At 39.8% G+C, this 20,093-nt stretch overlaps 1 protein-coding gene across 6 annotated transcripts in view; it reads right to left on the reverse strand.

The window, feature by feature from the left end:
* Window positions 1-20,093, reverse strand: part of LOC125452648 (signal-induced proliferation-associated 1-like protein 2) — a 548,569-nt gene that overhangs the window by 55,914 nt on the left and 472,562 nt on the right. For all 6 annotated transcript variants that reach the window (XM_059645560.1, XM_059645563.1, XM_059645558.1 and 3 more), the window contains one exon: window positions 15,768-15,899. In XM_059645560.1, the coding sequence (XP_059501543.1) occupies window positions 15,768-15,899 (132 nt within the window). The remainder of the gene's footprint in view (window positions 1-15,767; window positions 15,900-20,093) is intronic.

The following is a 20,093-nucleotide window of genomic DNA, read 5'->3' on the forward strand; positions in this document are numbered from 1 at the left end:
AATGGGTAGGTGGGGAGGGCAGGTTAGGGAGGCAGGTACGAGCTGGGCTGGTTTTGGGATGTGGTCGGGGAGGGGAGATTTTGAAGCTTGTGAAGTCCATATTGATACCATTGGATTGCAGTGTTCCAAAGCGAAATATCAGATGCTGTTCCTGCAACCTTCAGGTAGCATTGTTGCGGCACTGCAGGAGGCTCAGGATAGGCATGTTGTCCAAAGAGTGGGAGGAGGAGTTGAAATGGTTCGCTGGGAGGTGCAATCGTTTGATGCAAGCCGAGTGGAAGTGTTCCACAAAGTGGTCCCCAAGCCTCTGCTTGGTTTCCCCGATGTAGAGGAGGCCACAACAGGAACAGCGGATACAGTATACCACGTTAGCAGATGTGCAGTCTCTCCCATGTCCCGCATCTCATCCTTCACACCCCTCCCCGCAATAATAATTAAAACAGAATCCCCCTCATCCTCACGAACCACACCACCAACCTCTGGATCCAATGCATCATCCTCTGACACTTCCACCATCTGCAATCCGACCCGATTACCAAAGACATTTTTCCCTTCCCACCCTTTTCTGCTTTCCGGAGGGACCACTCTCTCCATGACTCCCTTGAACGCTTCACACTCCCCACCAGCCCCACCACTCCCGGGGCTTTTCCCTGCAGCTGCAGGAAGTGCGACACCTGTCCCTACACCTACCCTCTCACCCCCATCCGAGGCTCCAAGAAGACCTCCCACATCAAAGAGATGTTCACCTGCACATCTACTGATGTGGTTACTCAATTTAGGTCCAGTGGGACACTTTTGGTGCCTTAAGTGCACGTAACAGCAGCAACTGAATGGCTTTCCGGCCTGGATCCTGATGAAGCTTTTAACTGTTAGGCCTAAGCTTGGCTTTGTTTTGGGGATTTGCTGTGGGCTGACCTCAAGTCCCTCTGTTTAGGATACGTTCTGAGTAAGGCTTAGCATTTGCCTTCACTCAAGTCTATTCCTTAAGCTCAGTTGGCCTGGTGACAGTGTCCACTTCCATCGGAAAACCCTGCAACTCAGATGCTCCACTTGCTGCATTTTCCTATGATAAAGTCAGTTGCAGTGCCTGTTTTAAGATCAGTTGGGCTTTAGCTATTAGGCATTTTTGCACGGTCACATCATTAATCCCACATACCAAATGGTGCCTCAGCATCTCATTAACTAAATCTGTCAACTCTTGGAAGGTTTTATTATCTGGTGCCTCAGGGAAAGTTAGGCTTCTAATAACAGAAAAAGCTGTGGCTTCACAGGCTGTCAGGAGAACTACTCATTGTTTTTTATCTGCCCTAATGTCATTTGCCCAGAAAAAATAATGCATTATTTCCACATACCAGACCCAGTCATTAACGGCAGAATTAACGAGTCAAACCTGCCTGAATAACAGCCAGAAATGCTTACTCCAACTCAAAGACCAATTATTGCGAGAAAATTTCTTCTGGAGCACGTTTTAGTCTTGTCACCATTGAAAACACTACAGAGGCCATTATCCTGTCACCAAGTCACCTTTTTAATTTACATGTGGAAAGTCCTTAACACAGATCCAGCTCCCTCAGAGACAGATCTCAGAGTATCGGATGTCTGACATTCCTACTTTTATCTGTCAGCCAGGGGTTCCTGATTGGACCAGATTAACAGCCCCAATCAGGGAAATCATATTTTATGAGATTCACATGGTTGACTGTGTTATAATCACTACAATTTCAGTTTGCTTGAGTTTTATGATTTAATCAGAGTTATCTTGGAATATATCGTCTCTTTTCTCGGTGCAATACATGAGAATTTTGTATTCAGACTTATTCATGTATAGGTCTGCTCAGAATGTAAAACAACGTTTTGGGTGAGTGAGGGGATCTCAGGGGTTAAAATCAGCTTTCTTTTAAATACATTTAGCAAATAACTAAGAATCACTTTTCAAAAGAGGTAATTTAATTCTTAAAGGAAATGAGTTAAATTTCTTCCAAACTTAAACAGGAATGCACAAACTCTTGGAGGCCAAGTGTAACTAATTACTCGGGTAATGAATTTGGTTTTTTTCTGTTTTTTTTCTTCACAGATGCTGTCAGAGCTGCTGAGCTTTTCCAGCAACTTTTTGGTCCTGATTTACGGCATCTGCAGTTCTTTCAGTTTTTAACGAATTTATGTTATTTTCTCTGCTTTTAGCGGAACTGACCCATTGTTTTTGCAAGATTATTAATAGAAACATGGATGGGGTGCAGCAGTAGCATCCTTACCTCTTGGTCAGCAGGTCAGAGTTCAAGACCCACTTGACCTGGACACATGTTGTAGCAAGCTGATTGAATAATTTTTATAAACATAAGCGTTACTCAGTGCTATTCAAGTGCATAGCGTGTGAAGCTGGGATAGTGTAAGGAGGGGAGCTATTAATTGATTGAAAAAATGCAGTTAATTTTTAAAAAATGCCACGTATGTGATGTCAAGGCTGTAGCATTCATATAATCATACAAACAAATAAAAAGAGTAGGTCATTCAGTCCTTTCAGCCTTCTCTGCCATTGGTTGATTCAATAAGGTGATGGCTAATCTCATTTGGACCTCAACTATACATTCCTGCATACCCCAAATAAACTTTCAGCCCCATGGTAATTAAGAATCTATCTACCTATGCCTTATAAATATTTACAGAGTCTACATCTATTGCCTTTTGAGGAAGGGAATTCCAGAGAATCAACCCTCTGACGGAAAACGTGTTTCCTCATCGCTATCTTAAATAGGCAACTCCATATTTTAAAACTATGACCCCAAGTTCTAGATGCTCCCACAAGAGGAAGCCTGCTTTTGACATCCACTTGGTGAGTCCCCTCAGAATCCTGAGATTCAATTAAGTCACCTCTGACTCTTCTAAACTCCAGACAATACAGATCTAGCCTACACACTCTTCCTTCATAAAGAAATCTTCTCATTTTAGGCATTAGTATAGAAAATCTTCTGAACTGCTTCAAATACATTAATATTCTTCCATAGATGGCCAGCACTAAAAAACACAGTCATTTAAAGGTGGTCTCACCAATATCTTGTATAGCTGAAACATAACCTCCTCACTCTCTCATTGAATTCGCTTCACAATCATCCACAACATTTTATTAGATTTTCTGATTACTTGCTGTATCTGCATACCAACTTTCTGTGATTGATGCACCAGGACACCTGGACCTATCTACCTCTCAGAGCTCTGCAACCTCTCACCATTTTATTCCTTCTGCCAAAACGGGACAATTTCACTGTTTCCCTCATTGTATTCCATTTACCAGATCTTTTCCCACCCACTAAGCTATCTATATCCCTTCATAAGCTCATGTCCTCTTCACAACTCATTTTTCTACCTATCCATGTGTCACCATCAAACTTAGCTACCCTACCTTTGGTCCCTTCATCCAAATCATTTGTATAAACGATCAAAACTTAAGGTCCCAGCACCTACTGAGTGGCATACCACTCATGACATTCTGTCAGCCTGAAAAGGTCCCATTTATTCCTACTTTCTGCTTCTGGTTTAGCCAGCCAATTTTCTATGCATGCTAATACACTACCCCCAACACCATTCGCAATTATTTCCTGCAATAGCCTTTGATGTGGCACCTCATCAAATACCTCTTGGAAATCTACATATCATACATCCATCAGTTCTCCTTTAACCACAACCCAAATTACTTCTTCAAAGAACTTCAGTAAATTAGTTAAATATGATTTCCCTTGACAAAACCATGTCGGCTCTGCCTGATTACCTTGAGCTTATCTAACTACCCTGTTGTGATGTCTTTAGTGACTTCTAACATTTTCCCTGTGGCTGATGTTAAGACAACTGGCCTTTGGTTGCCTGCTGTCTGCCTCCCTTTTCGAACAAATGAGTTATCTTAGTTAACATAAACTAAGAACTGTGGATGCTAGAAATCAGAAATATAAACAGAAATTGCTGAAAAGTCTCAGCTGGCTTGGCGGCATCTGTGGAGAGAAAAGAGAGCTAACATTTTGTGTCTGGTAGCCCTTCCACAGTTATGTTAGCTGTTTTCCAAACTAAAGAAACTTTTGTACAATCTAATGAGTTATGGAAAATTAAAACCAATGCATACTATCTCAGTTGTTACTTTTTAAAAAAGACACTAGGAGGAAATCATTAGGACCTGGGAACTAGTTAACTTACTTGGTAACTTTAATATGCTGAAGTCCTGCTCTCCCTATCAATTTTTCATTTACAGCTATTTCTGGGATGCTACTTTATATCTGTCGTGAACACTGATGCAAAATACCTGTTCAATTCACCTCCCATCTCCTTATCTTCCCTTAATAATTCTCCAGAGCCATTTCCTAGAGAGCTAATGCTTAGTTAGAAAACAGAAATCGCTGGTGAAATCCAGCAGGTCTGGCAACATCTGTGGACAGAAACCAGATTTATCTTTTCAGGTCCAGTGACCCTTCTTCAGAACTTCTTTTTACCTGCTTTATTAACACCGTTTTAAAAAATATCTAATTTCTATCTACATTTATATTTTTGGTTAACTTTCTTTCATATGCTAATCTTTTTAGCCATTCTTTGTTTTTTTCTATATTGTTTGTCTAATCTTCTGACCTGCCACCTGCTCATGCTTAGTTATATGTCTTTTTTTTTGAGTTTCATACTATCTTTGACTTTTTCAGTTAACTGCCGATTGTGGGTCCATCTCAGAATTTTTCGTATTTGCTGAAGTGCATTTATTTTGCACTTTCTGGAACATCTTAAATAGTTGCTACTGCATCCTAATTGACCTAAACCTTAGCCTAAATTGCCAGTTTCGTCTCACTTGCTTGGCTTCCATGCTCTCATAATTGTGCTTGTTTAAATTGAAAATACTTGCCTTGAACCCACACTTCCTTCCCTTAAACTGTACATAAAATTCAATCATATTATGGTACCCAAGCTTGCTTTCACTGAGGTCATTAATTAATCCTGACTCAGTGAAAACCAGGCATAGTAAAACATGGTTTCTAGTTGATCCAATCCATGGCAAATACATCTGCAGGGGAGGGGCGTTTTCTGGATACTTTGCTCCAGAAGGCAGTCAAACCCCTTAAGGTTAGTTCATCTGATCTAGTTATTTGTCTGGAACAGCAGTTAAAGGGAATGGAAGAGTTTCAGTCCTGGCTACTGTTAAGAAAGATTAAGGGTTCTTATAGCTTGCATGGCTGAGAATGAGGACTGTGGCACCAATTAACCAATTTATCTGGATACAAAAATCTTTCACTTTTTTGGGGTTTGGTAAGTAACTTAACTAAGTAAGTAATTAAACTAAGTAGAGCATGGAGGGATAAAGTTGAGGAAGATTTTGATTGTATACAGCATAGAAACAGACCCTTCGGTCCAACTAGTCCACGTCAACCATGTTCCCAAACTAAACCTGTCCCGTTTGCCCGTGTTGAACCATATCCATCCAAGCCTTTCCTATTCATGTACTTACCCAAATGTCTTTTAAATGTTGTAACTGTATCTACATCCGCCAATTTCCATGGCAGTTCACTCCGCACACAAACCACTCTCTGTGTAAAAATGTTGCCCCTCATGTCCTTTTTAAAATGGTTTGAGTCAGGAGCTGAGGGTTAAAATAAGATTATAGGCAGGATAAACCGAATTGCAAAGATCACAATGTTCTGAGGAAGAGTCACCAGACCCGAAACGTTAACCTTGTTTGTTCCTTCACCGATGCTGCCAGACCTGCTGAGCTTTTCCAGCAAACTTTGTTTTTGTGTAAAGATCACAAATCCAGGCATGGGGCGGGTTAATTGACTCTCAGTCTTTTAGATTTTTAACCCTGACAACATGCTGTTGTGTTAAGGTGATAGCTGCTGTTTGATTTGAAATTTGAGGAAATGGACTCAGGTCTTCTCTTTAATTTGATTTTTTTTCTTTTTTTTTGTCCCTCAAATGGTATGAGTGGTGACGGGGGGTTGGTGTGGATGGATGATACAAAAGATCAAAAAGAGAGGAGGAGGAGATCAAGGAAGTGAGGTACAAGGAAAAGGGAGCAGGAAAAGGAAAGAGAAAGGGAAAAGGGAGCAGGGACAAAAGACAGCGTGGGTGGCAAAAGGGTGTAGTGGCAATAGGGAGCAATTACAAGAGAAAAAAAGAAAGATGAGCGAAGAGAGAATGTGCAAAAAGACAGTGTGCTCGAGAGAGACAGCATAAAGAAAGGACAAAAGGAGAGTAGAAAAAGATAACTAAGAGATAGAAGCGAGAGAAAAGACAGCGAAGAGAGGAGAGAAAGAAACTAACAATTGTATCACATCAAGGCAATCACTGTTAATAAAGGATAGCCATTTGGACAAATTTCAGTTTGAATTTTGCCAAAATACACACTCTACTGGCACAGAAAAGAAAAAGACCAATTTTTTTAAAGTACCGTGATTTTCAAGTCCTACAACAATTTGTTGCAGCTTATTTGGTTAGTGACAGTTTATTAGCTCCCAGCATCAAAGTCTAAAAGCACAGTATTTATGCCATCGAGAGCTCTGAACTGAGTTTGTTTTTGTAAATGAAATGCAGCAGAAAATGTATACATCACATTTAAAAGTAGTTTCCAATTTTTAACTTTCAATAAAGAGCACGTATGAGAAGCTCTGCATCAGTATAATGATTTGTGTCCCTTTCTGCCATTTAGGGGACTAAAGTTCAATTCCCTGATTTGGAGCAGCTGATCTCTACATAAATGGCTGTGTGTAAATAAGGGTGTGTTTTGGGGCAGTCACATAGCTAGGAATGTATTTAGACCCTCAGACAGTCAGCTAGAGAAGCACATATGCCTAGGACTCTTCCAGTTTATAAGTGGACATCCAATTTACTTTAGAAATAATTGATTGACTTCCACACCATTTTTAGGCAATAAGTTCCAGATCAGTACTATTTGCATAAATCTATTCTTCCCTCCACAGCCTCCTCTCCCATATCTCTTGCCCAAACCTTATACCTGTGTTGCATTGTTTCTACACAATCAACTAATGGGAACAGTATAAAATCTCCCCTCAATTTCCTTCATTCCGAGGAGAACACCAGTTTCCACACCCTAGTCTTATAGTCTTTCATCCTTGGGATCATTCTGTTAGATCACATCTCTCAAGAACCCCACACCCTTCCAAAAAATGGGCTGACTAGATCTGGACACAGTAATCTAATTGCGATCTAATCAAAGCTTTTATCAATGTTCAACGTAACTACCCTGCCTTTATACTCTGTACCTCTAATACGAGGGCCACGATCCCTTATACTTTGCATCAAGAATGATGCCCACAGCGTGGTTCAATTCTTGAACTGGCTAAGGTTACCATGAATAATTCTTCTTCTCATCCTCTCCCCTCACCTGAGGCATGGTGACCCTCATCACCTACAGTCATCCCTCCCTAATGAGAGAGCAGCCGTATGGTCTGGTAAGACTGTGGTGACTTTACATTTACCTTTATTATGCTAGCCTATGTTTATCACATTGCAGTCAATTGGTTTCAACCTCACTGCTTGCCATAGCTTCGAGTGTCAGATTCCAGAACTTTACATTGTAATATCCAAGTTTACATACCGCATGACTAAAAAAATTAAAGAAGTGGGAATACTGCTGCTTACCATCTTCTTGTATGAAAACAGACATTAACCACAACTGTTTTCTGTTCTTATGCCAATTTTTAAACTAAACTGACATTGATCTTCCTATTCTATCAGCTTCAATTGTATTAACCAGCTCAATGAGGTACAATGAGGAACCAACAGACAACACTGAAAATATCAGTGAACAGTCCCCATCATTATAGAAACATATCAACATCTAATTTGACTCATTTTAAGCAGTACTTGAGTTATTGGCAAATTCTTAGGAGGAATCTGTTTCCTCTTCAGATGAAAAAGAAAGTTTACCTTCAAATTTGCTGGAAATGGAGATAAGTGGATTTGATCCAAGCCTGAAAAATGTTCATGGACATGGACGGTAAGTAAAATGATAGACTGCCTTTGGGTTTAGGGCTGCAGACAGCAAGTGACCTTCTATTTGTAGGATAAGTAAGTGTGTGGATGACACATAAGAGGAAGGTGTTAGGTTACAGGAGAATATAAATGCATTATTCAGATGGGCAGATTAGTGGCAGATGGAATTTCATAAGTGTGAGGTGATGCGCTTTGAAAGAAGGAATAAGACAAGGGAACACTCAATGGATGGAAGCTCAGAGGAACAGAGGGATCTTGGGCTTCTTGTCCACAAATCCCTGAAGGTGGCATGATAGGATGTAAAGAAGGCATATGGAATGCTTGGCTTTATCAGTTGTGGCATAGATTATAAGAGCAAGGAGGTCATGTTGGAGCTGTAAAGAACTTTGGTTCGGCTACAGCTACAGTCCCGTATGTTGTTATGGTCACCACACGAGAGGAAGGATGAGACTGCAACAGAGGGAGTGCAAATGACAGATGCTAAGATGTTGTCTGGGATAGAGCTTTTCAGCTACAAAGAGAGGTTAGATAAGCTCAGGCTGTTTTCTTCTTCTGGCAGATGTGTACACAATTGTGAAGGGCAGTGAATAGAAAGCAGCTGTTCCCCTTCGTTGAAGTCAACAACAAGGGGGCATAATTTTAAAGTGAAAGGTAGGTGGATTAAAGGGATTAGAGCAAAACCTATTTAACCCAGAGGGTGGTGAGGGTCTGGTGTGCACTGCCTGGGTGGGTAGCTGAGGTGAGAAACCTTACAATCTTTGCAGAGTACTCGGATGAGCACGTGAAATGTCATAACAATGAAGGCTGTGGGCCTAGTGTGGGACAGTGCACCGGTGTAGGTAGTAGTATATTGTTGGCTCTACAGATTTAATGGGCTGAAAGAAGTCTTCTGTACTGTGTGATTTTTATGAAAGCGGGCTGAAAGTGAAGCTCAATTTGTGAAGATTTTATCTTTCTCTTCAGGAAATCAGCATCTGAACACATCCTGCAAGTGGAAGTGTCAGCTCTACCTCAAAGCAGTATTAAGACTGAACAATGTACAGTATTTTTTAATGGAATATATTACAACAAGAAGTTATTACCAAAGTAAGAATCACCTTAGACTATCTGGGGCTTTCCAGGTCACTTGAAAGGCTGGAATGGAACTTTTAGCAGGGTTTCCCTGAATTGATTGATTTATTGTTGTCATGTGTACCGAGATAGTGAAAAGTGTTGTTTTGTGCACTACACAGACAGATCATTCTGTACAAAGTACATCAGGATAGCAGAACAGAGTGGGGAATACAGTTTTATAGCCACAGAGAAGGTGCAGAGAGAGAAAAGAATTAGCATTTGAGGGATTCATTCAAATGTCTGTTAAAATCAGGAAAGAAAGCTGTTGTTGAAATTTGTAAATGAATTCAATGTTTATATCTTCCGCCTGATGGAAGAGAGTATAACTGGCATGGCTGGTTACAAGTTTGTTTTTTTTAACATCTGTTGTGGGAAGTTGGGTGATAAAGGGTGAGTGCTTATATGGAGTTGAGAAAGAAATAAGGTGAGCATTTTTGGGCTTTCCCGCAATAATTGTAATTGTAAGGTTCCAAGACTTTGCAATCATTTATAGACTATTTTCTCATCACATGGTTTTGTAAACAGTCACAACTAAAGATCCATTTTTTCTGAAGAAGGGAGTCAACCCGAAATGAGAGCTTTCCTGCTCCTCTGCTGCTTGGCCTGCTGTGTTCATCCTGCTCTACGCTGTTATCTCACAACTAAAGATCTGTTGTTTTGAAGTAAAATTACAATTCAAAAAGCTACACATTTAACACCTCTGTTAAGCTACAAACATTGACTGTAGAATATTTACTGGCCTGTATCAGCTGAATATCCCTGAGGAAAGCACGTTCTTAAAGTCATCCATTACAATGCTCATCCAACAACTGATTCTTTCAGCTCAAACATTTTTGATAAGGTCAACTTGTTTCTTTTGATCATTTGTAATATTAACATCAAAATTCAAGGTGGAAAGAAAACTACATCAGCAATTTTCTGTTAAAGGTGCTCAATGAAGTTTTATTTCCAAATGTGTAAAGTGAGACAGGCTGCGGCATTTCATTCTTCCAGGGTAACGTGAAAAGAAAACTTCTAGACAAATAATTTTGCAATATATTACTTACATGACAGGGTCTTAAATATTTCCAGCCTTGAATAATTTCGCTAAAAATATAGCTTAATTTACATTATAGCTTGTACAGGCATTAGGTCAGTTGCATTTTAGCGTCATCGAGTCATAGAATAGGGAAACAGACCCTTTGGTCCCACCAGCCCATGCCAAACATAATCCCAAACTAAACTAGTCCGACCCCTGCCTTCTCCTGGTCCATATCCCTCCAAATCTCTCTGATTCATGTACTTATCTAAATGTTCTTTAAACATTGCAATTGTAAGCACACACACACTTCCTCAGGACGTTCATTCCACATTTGAACAATTCTCTGTAAAAAATTTCGTGCTTCATTACTTTTTAAAATCTCTCTCCTCTCATCTTAAAAATGTGTACCCTCGTCTTGAAATCCCCAAATACCATTAACTCTATCTATACCCCTCATTACTTCATAAACATCTACAAGGTTGCCTCTCAACCTCCTACGCTCCAATGAGAAACGTTCCAGCCTATCCAGCGTTCCTTTATAACTCAAACCCTCCACACCCGGCAACATCCTGGTAAATCTCTTCTGAACTCTCTCCAGCTTAATAATGTTCTTGCTATAACTGGGCCACCAGAACTGGACACAGTAGTCCAGAAAATGACTTGCCAATGTTTTGCACAACTTCAACAGGACTTCCCAACACCTGTACTCAAAGGATTGAGTAATGAAAGCAAGCATGCTAAACATATTTTTAACAACCCTGCTTATATGTGACACAAACCTCTAGGAATTATGCGCTTCAACTCCTAAGTTCCTCTGTTCTACAACACTACCCAAGGCCCTACCATTAATTGTCCCAAAAAGAGTCTCTAGTCATGCACTTAGGTCCTGTGTGGACCAACTGGCAAAGGTATTCACTGATATCTTCAACCTCACTCTCCTACAAGCCGGTTTCAACCTGCTTCAAGAGGACCACCATCATCCCTGTACCTAAGAAAGCATACGCAATATGTCTTAATGACTACCATTCAGTGGCTCTGACCTCTACCATCATGAAGTGCTTTGAGAGGCTGGTCGTAGCCCACATCAACTCTGGCCTTCCAGCCTGCCTCAATCCCCTGCAATTTGCCGACTAATGGAACAGGTCCACAGCAGATGCCATTTTCCTAGCCCTGCACGCATCCCTGGAGCCTCTGGACAACAAAAGCACCTACGTCAGAATTCTGCTCATCAACTCCAGCTCCACCTTCAACACCACTACACCCTCCAGACTGATTTCAAAAGTCTGAGACCTTGGTCTTGGCTCTGTCCTCTGCAACTGGATCTTCAGATTCCTGCTCCACAGGGAGCAATTAGTGAAGATAGATAACTGCACCTCCTCCATGCTAACACTCAAACCTGTTGGGCTGATAGGCTTGTTTCCATACTGTAGGGATTCCATGACTCTTGAAACACTGGAGTGCCCCCCCCCCCCCCCCCCCCCCCCCCCGGCCAATGATTCATTCTTAGTCCCCTACTGTACTCCCTGTAAACCCACAACTGTGTAGTCAAATTCCGAACAAACGCCATCTACAAGTTTGCTAATGACACCACTGTGGTAGGACGGATATCAAACAACAAAGAGTTAGAATACACAAAGAAGACAGAGGGCTTGGTGATGTGGTGCAATGACAGCAACTTCTCCCTCAATGTTGGCAAAACAAAAGAACTGATCATTGACTTCAGAAAGAAATGAGAACACTCCCCCATCTACTTCAATGTGGATGTTGAGAAAGTCGACAGTATTAAGTTCCTAGGAATAATGATAACCCACAAACTGTCATGGACTTCCCATGAAGGTACAAAACCTCTTCTTCCTCAGGCAGCTTAGGAAATTTGGCATATCCATAAGGACCCTCATCAACTTTTACAGATGCACCATAGAAAGGTGTGGCAACTGCTCTGCCCTGGACTGTGAGAAACTACAGAAGGATGTGTGCACAGCCCAGACCAAAACGGAAGCCAATCCTCCATTCCTGGACTCCTTTTACACCTCTCATTGCAGTGGAAAGGCTGCCAACATCATCAAAAACCCATCACACCTTGGTAACGCTAAACCTCTTCCATCAGGAAGAAGATATAGAAGTTTGAACACATGCACCAGCAGGTTCAAGAACAGCTTCTTACCTGCCGCGATTAGACTGATGAATGGACTTTCTAACTTCAAATAATGTTGATCTTGCCTTGCTCACTTCCTATGAAGTGTAACCTGTATGCCTCACTCTGCCCAAGTTTTTTTTTACACTGTGATCTGTAGCTCCTTGCTTACTAATGATCTGCCTATACTGCTCGCAACAAAACTTTTCACTGTATTTAGGTACATATGACAATAAATCAAATCAAATCAGCCCCACCCTTGTTTGTTGTACCAAAATGCAATATCTCACATTTAATAGACCATAGAATCCCTACAGTGTGCAAACAGAGCCTTCAACCCAACCAAGTCCACACCGACACTCAGCGCATCCCATCCAGACTCATGCTCCTATAACCCACCTCATCTACATGTCCCTGAACACTATGGGCAATTTAGCATGGCCAACCCACCTAGACTGCACATCTTTGGACTGTGGGGGGGAAACCGGAGCACCCGGAGGAAATTCATACAGACATGGGGAGAATGTGTTAACTTCACATAGACAGTTGCCTGAGGGTGGAATTGAACCTGGGTCCTTGGTGCTGTGAGGCAGCAGTGCCACTCCTATCCAGATTGTACTCCATTTGCCATTTTTCAGCCCATTGACCCATTTGATCAAGATCCTTTTGTAATCTTAGAAAATCCTCTTCACTTTTTACCATGCCACCAATTTTGGTGTTGTCTGCAAACTTACTAAATGTGCCTTCTATATTCTCATTCAAATTGCAAAAATAAGAGAGCCCAGAATCAATCGCTACAGAACACTGCTGGTGACAGGCCTCCAGTCCGAAAAGCAAACCTCCACCATTACTCTCTTTTTCCTGCCATTAAGCCAAATATGTATCCAGTTAGCATGCTCATCCTGAAACCCACGTGACCCGACTTTACTATTTAGCCTACCGTGCATAAATTTGATTAAGGCTTTACTAACATCCTAGTAAACAGCATCTACTGCTTTGCCCACATCAATCCTTTTGATAACTTTCTCAAAAAAAATCAACCAAGTTTATGAGACACAATTTTCCTCACACAAAACCATGCTGACTATCCATAATCAATTTTTGCTTCTCTAAATATCCATAAAACCTATCTTTTAAAAGCACCCCCGACAATTTACCCACAACTGAAGTCAGACTCTATAGTTCCCCAGTTTCTTAATCTTTCTTAAACAAAGGTACAACTTTAGCCACCCTCTAGTCATTGGGTACCTCACCAGTAGTTATGGATGATGCAAATATTTATGCAAGTGATTTTGCAATTTCCTCCCTTGTATTCCACAACTTTCTGGGATACATTAGATCAGGTCCCCGAGATTTATCCACCTTTATATTCTCTAAGATCTTCTGAAACTCCTCTTCTGTAATGTGAATTGTTTTTAAAACAACAATGTTTATTTCTCTGCATTCTCTAGCCTCCACTTCTTTCTCCACAGTAAAGACTGATGTGAAATATCATTTAGTATCTCTCCCATCTTCTGGGGTTCAACACAAAGACAACCCCTTTGATCTTTAAGGGGCCCTACCGTCTCTCCAGTTACCCTCTTGCTCTGAATATATTTGTAGAATCTTTTTGGATTATCCTTAACTTTATCTGCCAATGCTATCTCAAATCCTCTTTCTCTCTTAAGAATGCCCCTATATTCTTTATACTGATTAAAAGATTCAATTGAACCAAGTAGTCTACATCTAAAATAAGATGGGAGCCTCAATATCGTTGTCATCCATTGCTCCTTAATTTTACCAGCCTATTCTTCACTCTAACAGGGATAAAATGCTTCTGAGCTCTTGTCAACACACCCGTGAAAGCCTTCCATTTGTCAGACAATCCTTTACTTGTTAACAGTCTACTCCAATGAACTTTTGAAAGTTCTCATCTCACACCATTAAAATTTGCCTGATTGCAATTAAACTTTTATGGAAGGCTTATCCTTTTCCAGTGAAAATTTATGGATTGAAATTAGAAAAAAGAAAGGAAATATCACATTGGTGAGATTTTACGATAGACAGCCCAATAGTCAGAGGGAAATTGTGAAACAAATATGTAGGGAGATCTCAGATAAATGTAAGCATAATAAGGTTGTAACATGGGGGATTTTAATTTTCCGAGCTTTGACTGGGACTACCACAGTGTTAAAGGTTTGGATGGTGAAGAATTTACCAAATGTGTTCAAGAAAATTTTCTTTATTAATACGTAAATATTCCTACTAGAGAAGGAGCAAAACTAGACCTCCTTTTGGGCAATAAGGCAGGGCAGGGGACTGAAGTAAGTGTGGGAACATTTGGGTCCAGTGATCATAATTCTAATAGTTTCAAAATGCTACTCAAAGTATAGTGTTTATCAGGTCACCCCCAACCTTCTGCATTCCAGTGAAAACAAACCCAGTCCATCCGACCTTTTGTCATAGCTAAAATACCCCATACCAGGCAACATCCTGGTAAACGTTTGCTGTACCCTGTGCAAAGCATCCACATCCTTCTGGTATTGTGGTGACCAGAGTCGTACATGATATTCCAAGTGTGGTCTACCTAAGGTTCTGTATGGTTGTAGCATAACTTGTCTATATTTCTACTCAATGTCCCTTCCAATGGAGGCAAGTATTCCAAAGGGCTTTTTTACTACCTTATCTACCTGCACTGCTGCCTTCAGTGATCTGTAGACCTGCACACCCAGATCTAATAAGAAAAAAAAGTAGGGCTCCTGAAAAGTATTTTTCTTTATTTTCTTAGATCACATTTTATTTAATATTTATAGAAGTACTGAATATTCCTAAAGGTTGTCTGAGTTAGTGTGGTTTGAGATCTTGTGACATGCATTCAAAGTTGGCAACTCTAATGAGAGATGTAGGAAGAGATGGCTTTCTCCTGATGGTCCATAACATAGTTTCAAATTTCTTTACCCAAAGATGCACTGAAGGGCAAAATGGAAAATCACATTAGGGAGAAATGAATAGGAGATAACAATGATAGAGTTTGATGAAGCAAGTTTTGGGATGGGTTAACAATGAAGGAGGAGATTTGTACAGTGCAAATGAGCCAACATAAATCATCTGGGCCAAATGGCCTCTTTCTGGGTTGTTCTCTTTACAATGTCATGAGAATGGAATTCAAACTGAAGACTTTTATTTGAGACTTGTATACAACAGAAAACCGCAGGCTTCTACCTTGAAATGCTTTTAATTACTTCACATTCGAAATCTGTTTTACATTGGCTTCTCATGTTCTAACTCAACCTTTTAATTTAAAAGCTGTGACAATATATTGCAAAAACACGCTGTCTAAATTGGAGTCTGTATTCATGGAAATATGACCAATTTATACATCATCCAAAAACACTTTCCAATCAGGCCTTTATATCCTTTTGTGTAAAGTTCACCCACCACTTTTCTAAATTAACAAATCCAGTTAGGTTAATATTCATGATGTTCACGTGCTAAACCTGAGATGTGACAGTTTCTACGAAGGTTACGGATAGCTTTTCTCTTTACCTTCAAATGCTCGTGCAGCATCTACAAGGTTCGACCAGTCTAATCCAGAAGCAGTATCTGGAAGAGGCATCAAGCCAGGATCTGTAAACCTTGACTTATCCACTAAAGATCCATCAGAGAACCAGAATTCAGCTGCGAAGAGAAAAGATTTATTCTGTTATAATATGCTTAAAATTTGAACTTTTACATTTTCAAGATTTTAATTACCACTGAGATTTGACTTTTTTAAATTTAAAACAGGCACATATCTTGACCAGTGATAAACTGTGCTGCCCAAGATTGTACTACTTCCACAACTCTGTCTGAACAGTGTTCATATCGCAACTTGTTTTATTGTATGCTTCAGGCAATGTCACTACTCATTCATAACCTATCATTTTAAATAAAGTTGATTTTTTTTTTGTTAATAAAAATCTGAGTGACCCTATATGCAACAAAACTCTACGGCTCAGCATGGTTGACTCTTTACTCATCTTTGAAGTGGCCTAGCAAGCTACTCTCAGGGGGAAATCATATTTGTTTTGTTAGAGATGCCCAAATTTCAGAATAAAGAAAGAAGTACACAAGCAGGAGCTTGTTATAAAATGCAGCATTATTTACAGTGGAAATATCAATGCTACTCTCATGCTTTGAGATTTGGCCTGGAATAAATATCATATTTTACTGTAAAATCATACTAGATGATGTGGATTTTAATTTCATTGAAAAATATTAGAACAAGGGGCACCAGACCCTGAATGACCTGTTCTCAAAGGAACAGATGACACCTAGATGATTGGCCACATTAGTTTGAGCCAATTCTTGGAAACACATATTTGTGGATTATGAGAATTGAAAAATAGATGGTCTGGACCATTCCTGGGTTATAAAATACTTAACAAGTGGCTTGTTGGAATACAATAGTCAATGTGGAAAGAAAAAACCTGGGGTTTGTACAATGTTTACAAAGCGCCAAATGACTTTTGAGAGGGGTTTTTGATATAAGAGATTGTTTATGACTTCAATTACTAGACAAGCAGGTTGAGGTTTGGAAGGAGTCTAGTGCTGAAGGATGTCTAGCAACAGCATCTAGACAGAAATGGCATGCCTTTTGTCATAGGCTTGGAAGCTGTGGGCAGTTGGAATAAGCTGGTAGGAAGGAAAATATTTCCCCTTTCTGTATGTGAGCAACAATATAATCCTAGATGAAAACCAGCTGAAGAAATATCTGTGAAGTATCACTTGAGAACCAGAGAAAGCTCCAGGAATCAATATCTCTTATCTCCTCAAGCTCTGAAAGCTTATGTCTTAACTCAATCATTAGACATATGTCTAGCTATCAACTGAGGATCTTTGATCAGTGCAACAAATAGCAATATGAACGCTTGACAAGTAGTGAAGAAATCTGTGAGAAATGATCTAATTCTACTCTTCTAGAATGAACTCGTCATCAGCACAGGTTTTCACTAATTTTTTTCCCTCATTGATGCTCTAGTTTTCCACATATCATTGCAGTGAACAGTTCTGTTGTATTGTCTGACAGTGTGCAAGTGTTTAGGAGAAAGCAGATGTTGCTTAGTCCTGCTGTGTAGCTTAGTTGATTATCACTCTGTCCATCTGTTTAAATCACAGCTTTCTTCTAATAAGCAAGCTATTTTATGAGTTTACTGAGGAAATGTGTTCAAAATCTCTTTTGTTCTGGATAGCAGTGTTAGCAATAATAACAAATTGATGATTTTCATGATTATATAAACACTTACACTGCTCATGGAGAAGTGGGTTGCATTTTCAATACACTCTTTCTATCACAGTCATAACATAATGCAGAAGTCATTGACATATTCTAGGTTTTCCTACTGACGCTTACATGTATACTGCAAGAACTGCTTTAATTCCTTATTTGTTTGGACCTGTGAGTATGTGGACAGTAAGGAGTACTGCCAGGTAAATCGTAGCTGGTTTGACTTGCAGTTCAACTGCAAAATTCTTCGATATAAAGATGGGGATGGATTTGAGATCCATCTTTCTCCTTCATGCTTAGAAGCTAAGAAGAAAGGAACAATGTGTGGTCTAAAGACACAGACTAATCAGAATTGGTAACGTGATCAGACACTAAGAAAAAGAAATGTCATCTAAAGCTCATTTTTGACCATTTTTAGAAATCAGAGGTGATAAGAGGGCATTTACAAAAACAAATGACCAGTAAACAAAGAGTATTACAAAACGGATTGAAATTCATTGATGGAGATAATGATTCTGATGAAAACTCTAGCCATAATTTAAAATCCGGTATGAAAAGGTTAAACTTGTACAGACACTCCGTAAGTTGAGGATATTGATATGGAGGCATTCTTTATGTCATTTGAAAAAGCAAACAAGAAAAGTAGTCTATGGAACAGTGAACAATACAAATGCAGAGCAGGTTAACAGGTACAGAACATGAGATGTATACATGACTGTCAGAAGAGATTTCAATGGACTATGATATAGTTGAAAATGTTTTCTGAGTGCATCTCGATTGGTTTCTAAATCATGCAAGTAAAAATTCTGAATTTATGGAAACAGTCTGGAGTTAAGCAAGTCTGCAGATCAGCCCATATTGAAGCTGAGGGTAACAACTTGTCATCACTACTGTCTAGGACATTGGTACATTACCATGTAAAAATGGAATTCTGATGAGGAAAGATCTCAGGTGAGAGTGGTTACTTATTGTTTGGATGGTGGTGCTGCCCATCTCCCAAGGACAGGTAAGAATGTGGAAAACTTGAGACCTGATAAATAGGCATTTTTCCTGCCCAAGTCTTCATAAGAACGCACTGCAGGTCTGTAAATCATGCCATATCGTTTAATCAATATTTAACCTTCTTTTGCTGCTGCATGGACCTCTGAGGTCAACTAACGTGAGCAGAGCCTCCCAGCAGGAGCGTGGCTCCAGAGTTTAGATAAAAACTGCAAGTATTCAAACTTTAATGTCCATACCCATTTTTACGAGCCATCAGTAGTGTTAGTAGGTTCTGTAGAATAATTACCAAAAACAAAAACTAGACGTGAGTATGAATGCAATTTTTCTATGGTTTGTTCTGTGTGTGTTGTTTTACAGTGTAATGAAATACTTCTGGAAATGGCGCTTCAAGTCTCAAGGGTGGAGGCATATTTGGAACACTTATTTATAGATTGAGAGAATTTGGAAAATTGAATATTGGACTATTTCTGGTTTGGAAAGGATTTATTATGTAACTTTTTGGAACCCAAAAAGTCAAATGAACTGGGGACTGTTTATTATTTACCAAAAGCCAAGTGACTTGGGAGAAAAGCTTTTAAAGGACAGATAGGAATGATTTATGACCTTAACAGTGAGACAAATAAATTGTGTTTTGGAAGGGGTCTTGTGCTGAAGATTAGCTAGCAACAATTTCTGAACTGAGGTGATACTTTCATTGCTGTAGACTTTGAAGCTGTGGGCAGTGGAATAAACTGGCAAGAGGAAAAATATCAGAAATAATGGGAACTGCAGATGCTGGAGAATCCAAGATAACAAAGTGTGAAGCTGGATGAACACAGCAGGCCAAGCAGCACCTCAGGAGCACAAAAGTTGACGTTTCGGGCCTAGACGCTTCATCAGAGAGGCTTTAAGAGGAAAAATATCTCTCCTTTTCTCAACGTAATAGTAAAACCCTTGATGAAAACCAGTTGAAGAAATATCTCAGTGAAGCATTTGTTGAGAACCAGAGAAAGATCCTGGAATCAATATCTCTCATTTCCTCAAACCCTGAAAGCCAAAGTGTTAATTCAATCATAAGACCCAAGTCTAAGTGACTTCCTGCTTGAGCTGAATCTCTTCCATTGCTCTGCAACTGACAGCAAAGTAATCTCATTGACAAGAAACAAAGGGATTGGTTGCAAAGTCACTTCATTCTACTGTTTTAGTTTGAACTTTTGATCAACTGGAACTTTCCTATTTTTCTGCTCATAATTGCTCTGTAAAGCTCTGTTGTTCCGTGCTGTCTGCGCGAGTGCATATGTTTGAGATTAATGGGATATTGTTTAGGTCTGCCTGTATAGTAGCTTAGTTGATGGCCAGCCTGGCCACACTTAAACCAAAGTTTGTTTCTAATAAACAAGTTTTGAGTTTACTGAGGAAACTTAGTGGCAGTCTTTTCTATTCTAGATAGCAGTAATAAAGAGAAACAAATAGATTTGTTTTGCGATTAAACGTTTACAATTTTAGTACAGCTTTTGGATGAGCAGGACCTAATTTTTAGTGCACTACTTCTGTTAGAGTTGTAACACGATGCCAGATCACTGATATATTCTAAATTCATTTGTGTCTCCATTTGGACCTGTCTG

The sequence above is a fragment of the Stegostoma tigrinum genome, chromosome 4 (genome assembly GCF_030684315.1).
Source record: "Stegostoma tigrinum isolate sSteTig4 chromosome 4, sSteTig4.hap1, whole genome shotgun sequence".
NCBI classification, from domain to species: Eukaryota; Metazoa; Chordata; class Chondrichthyes; order Orectolobiformes; family Stegostomatidae; genus Stegostoma; species Stegostoma tigrinum.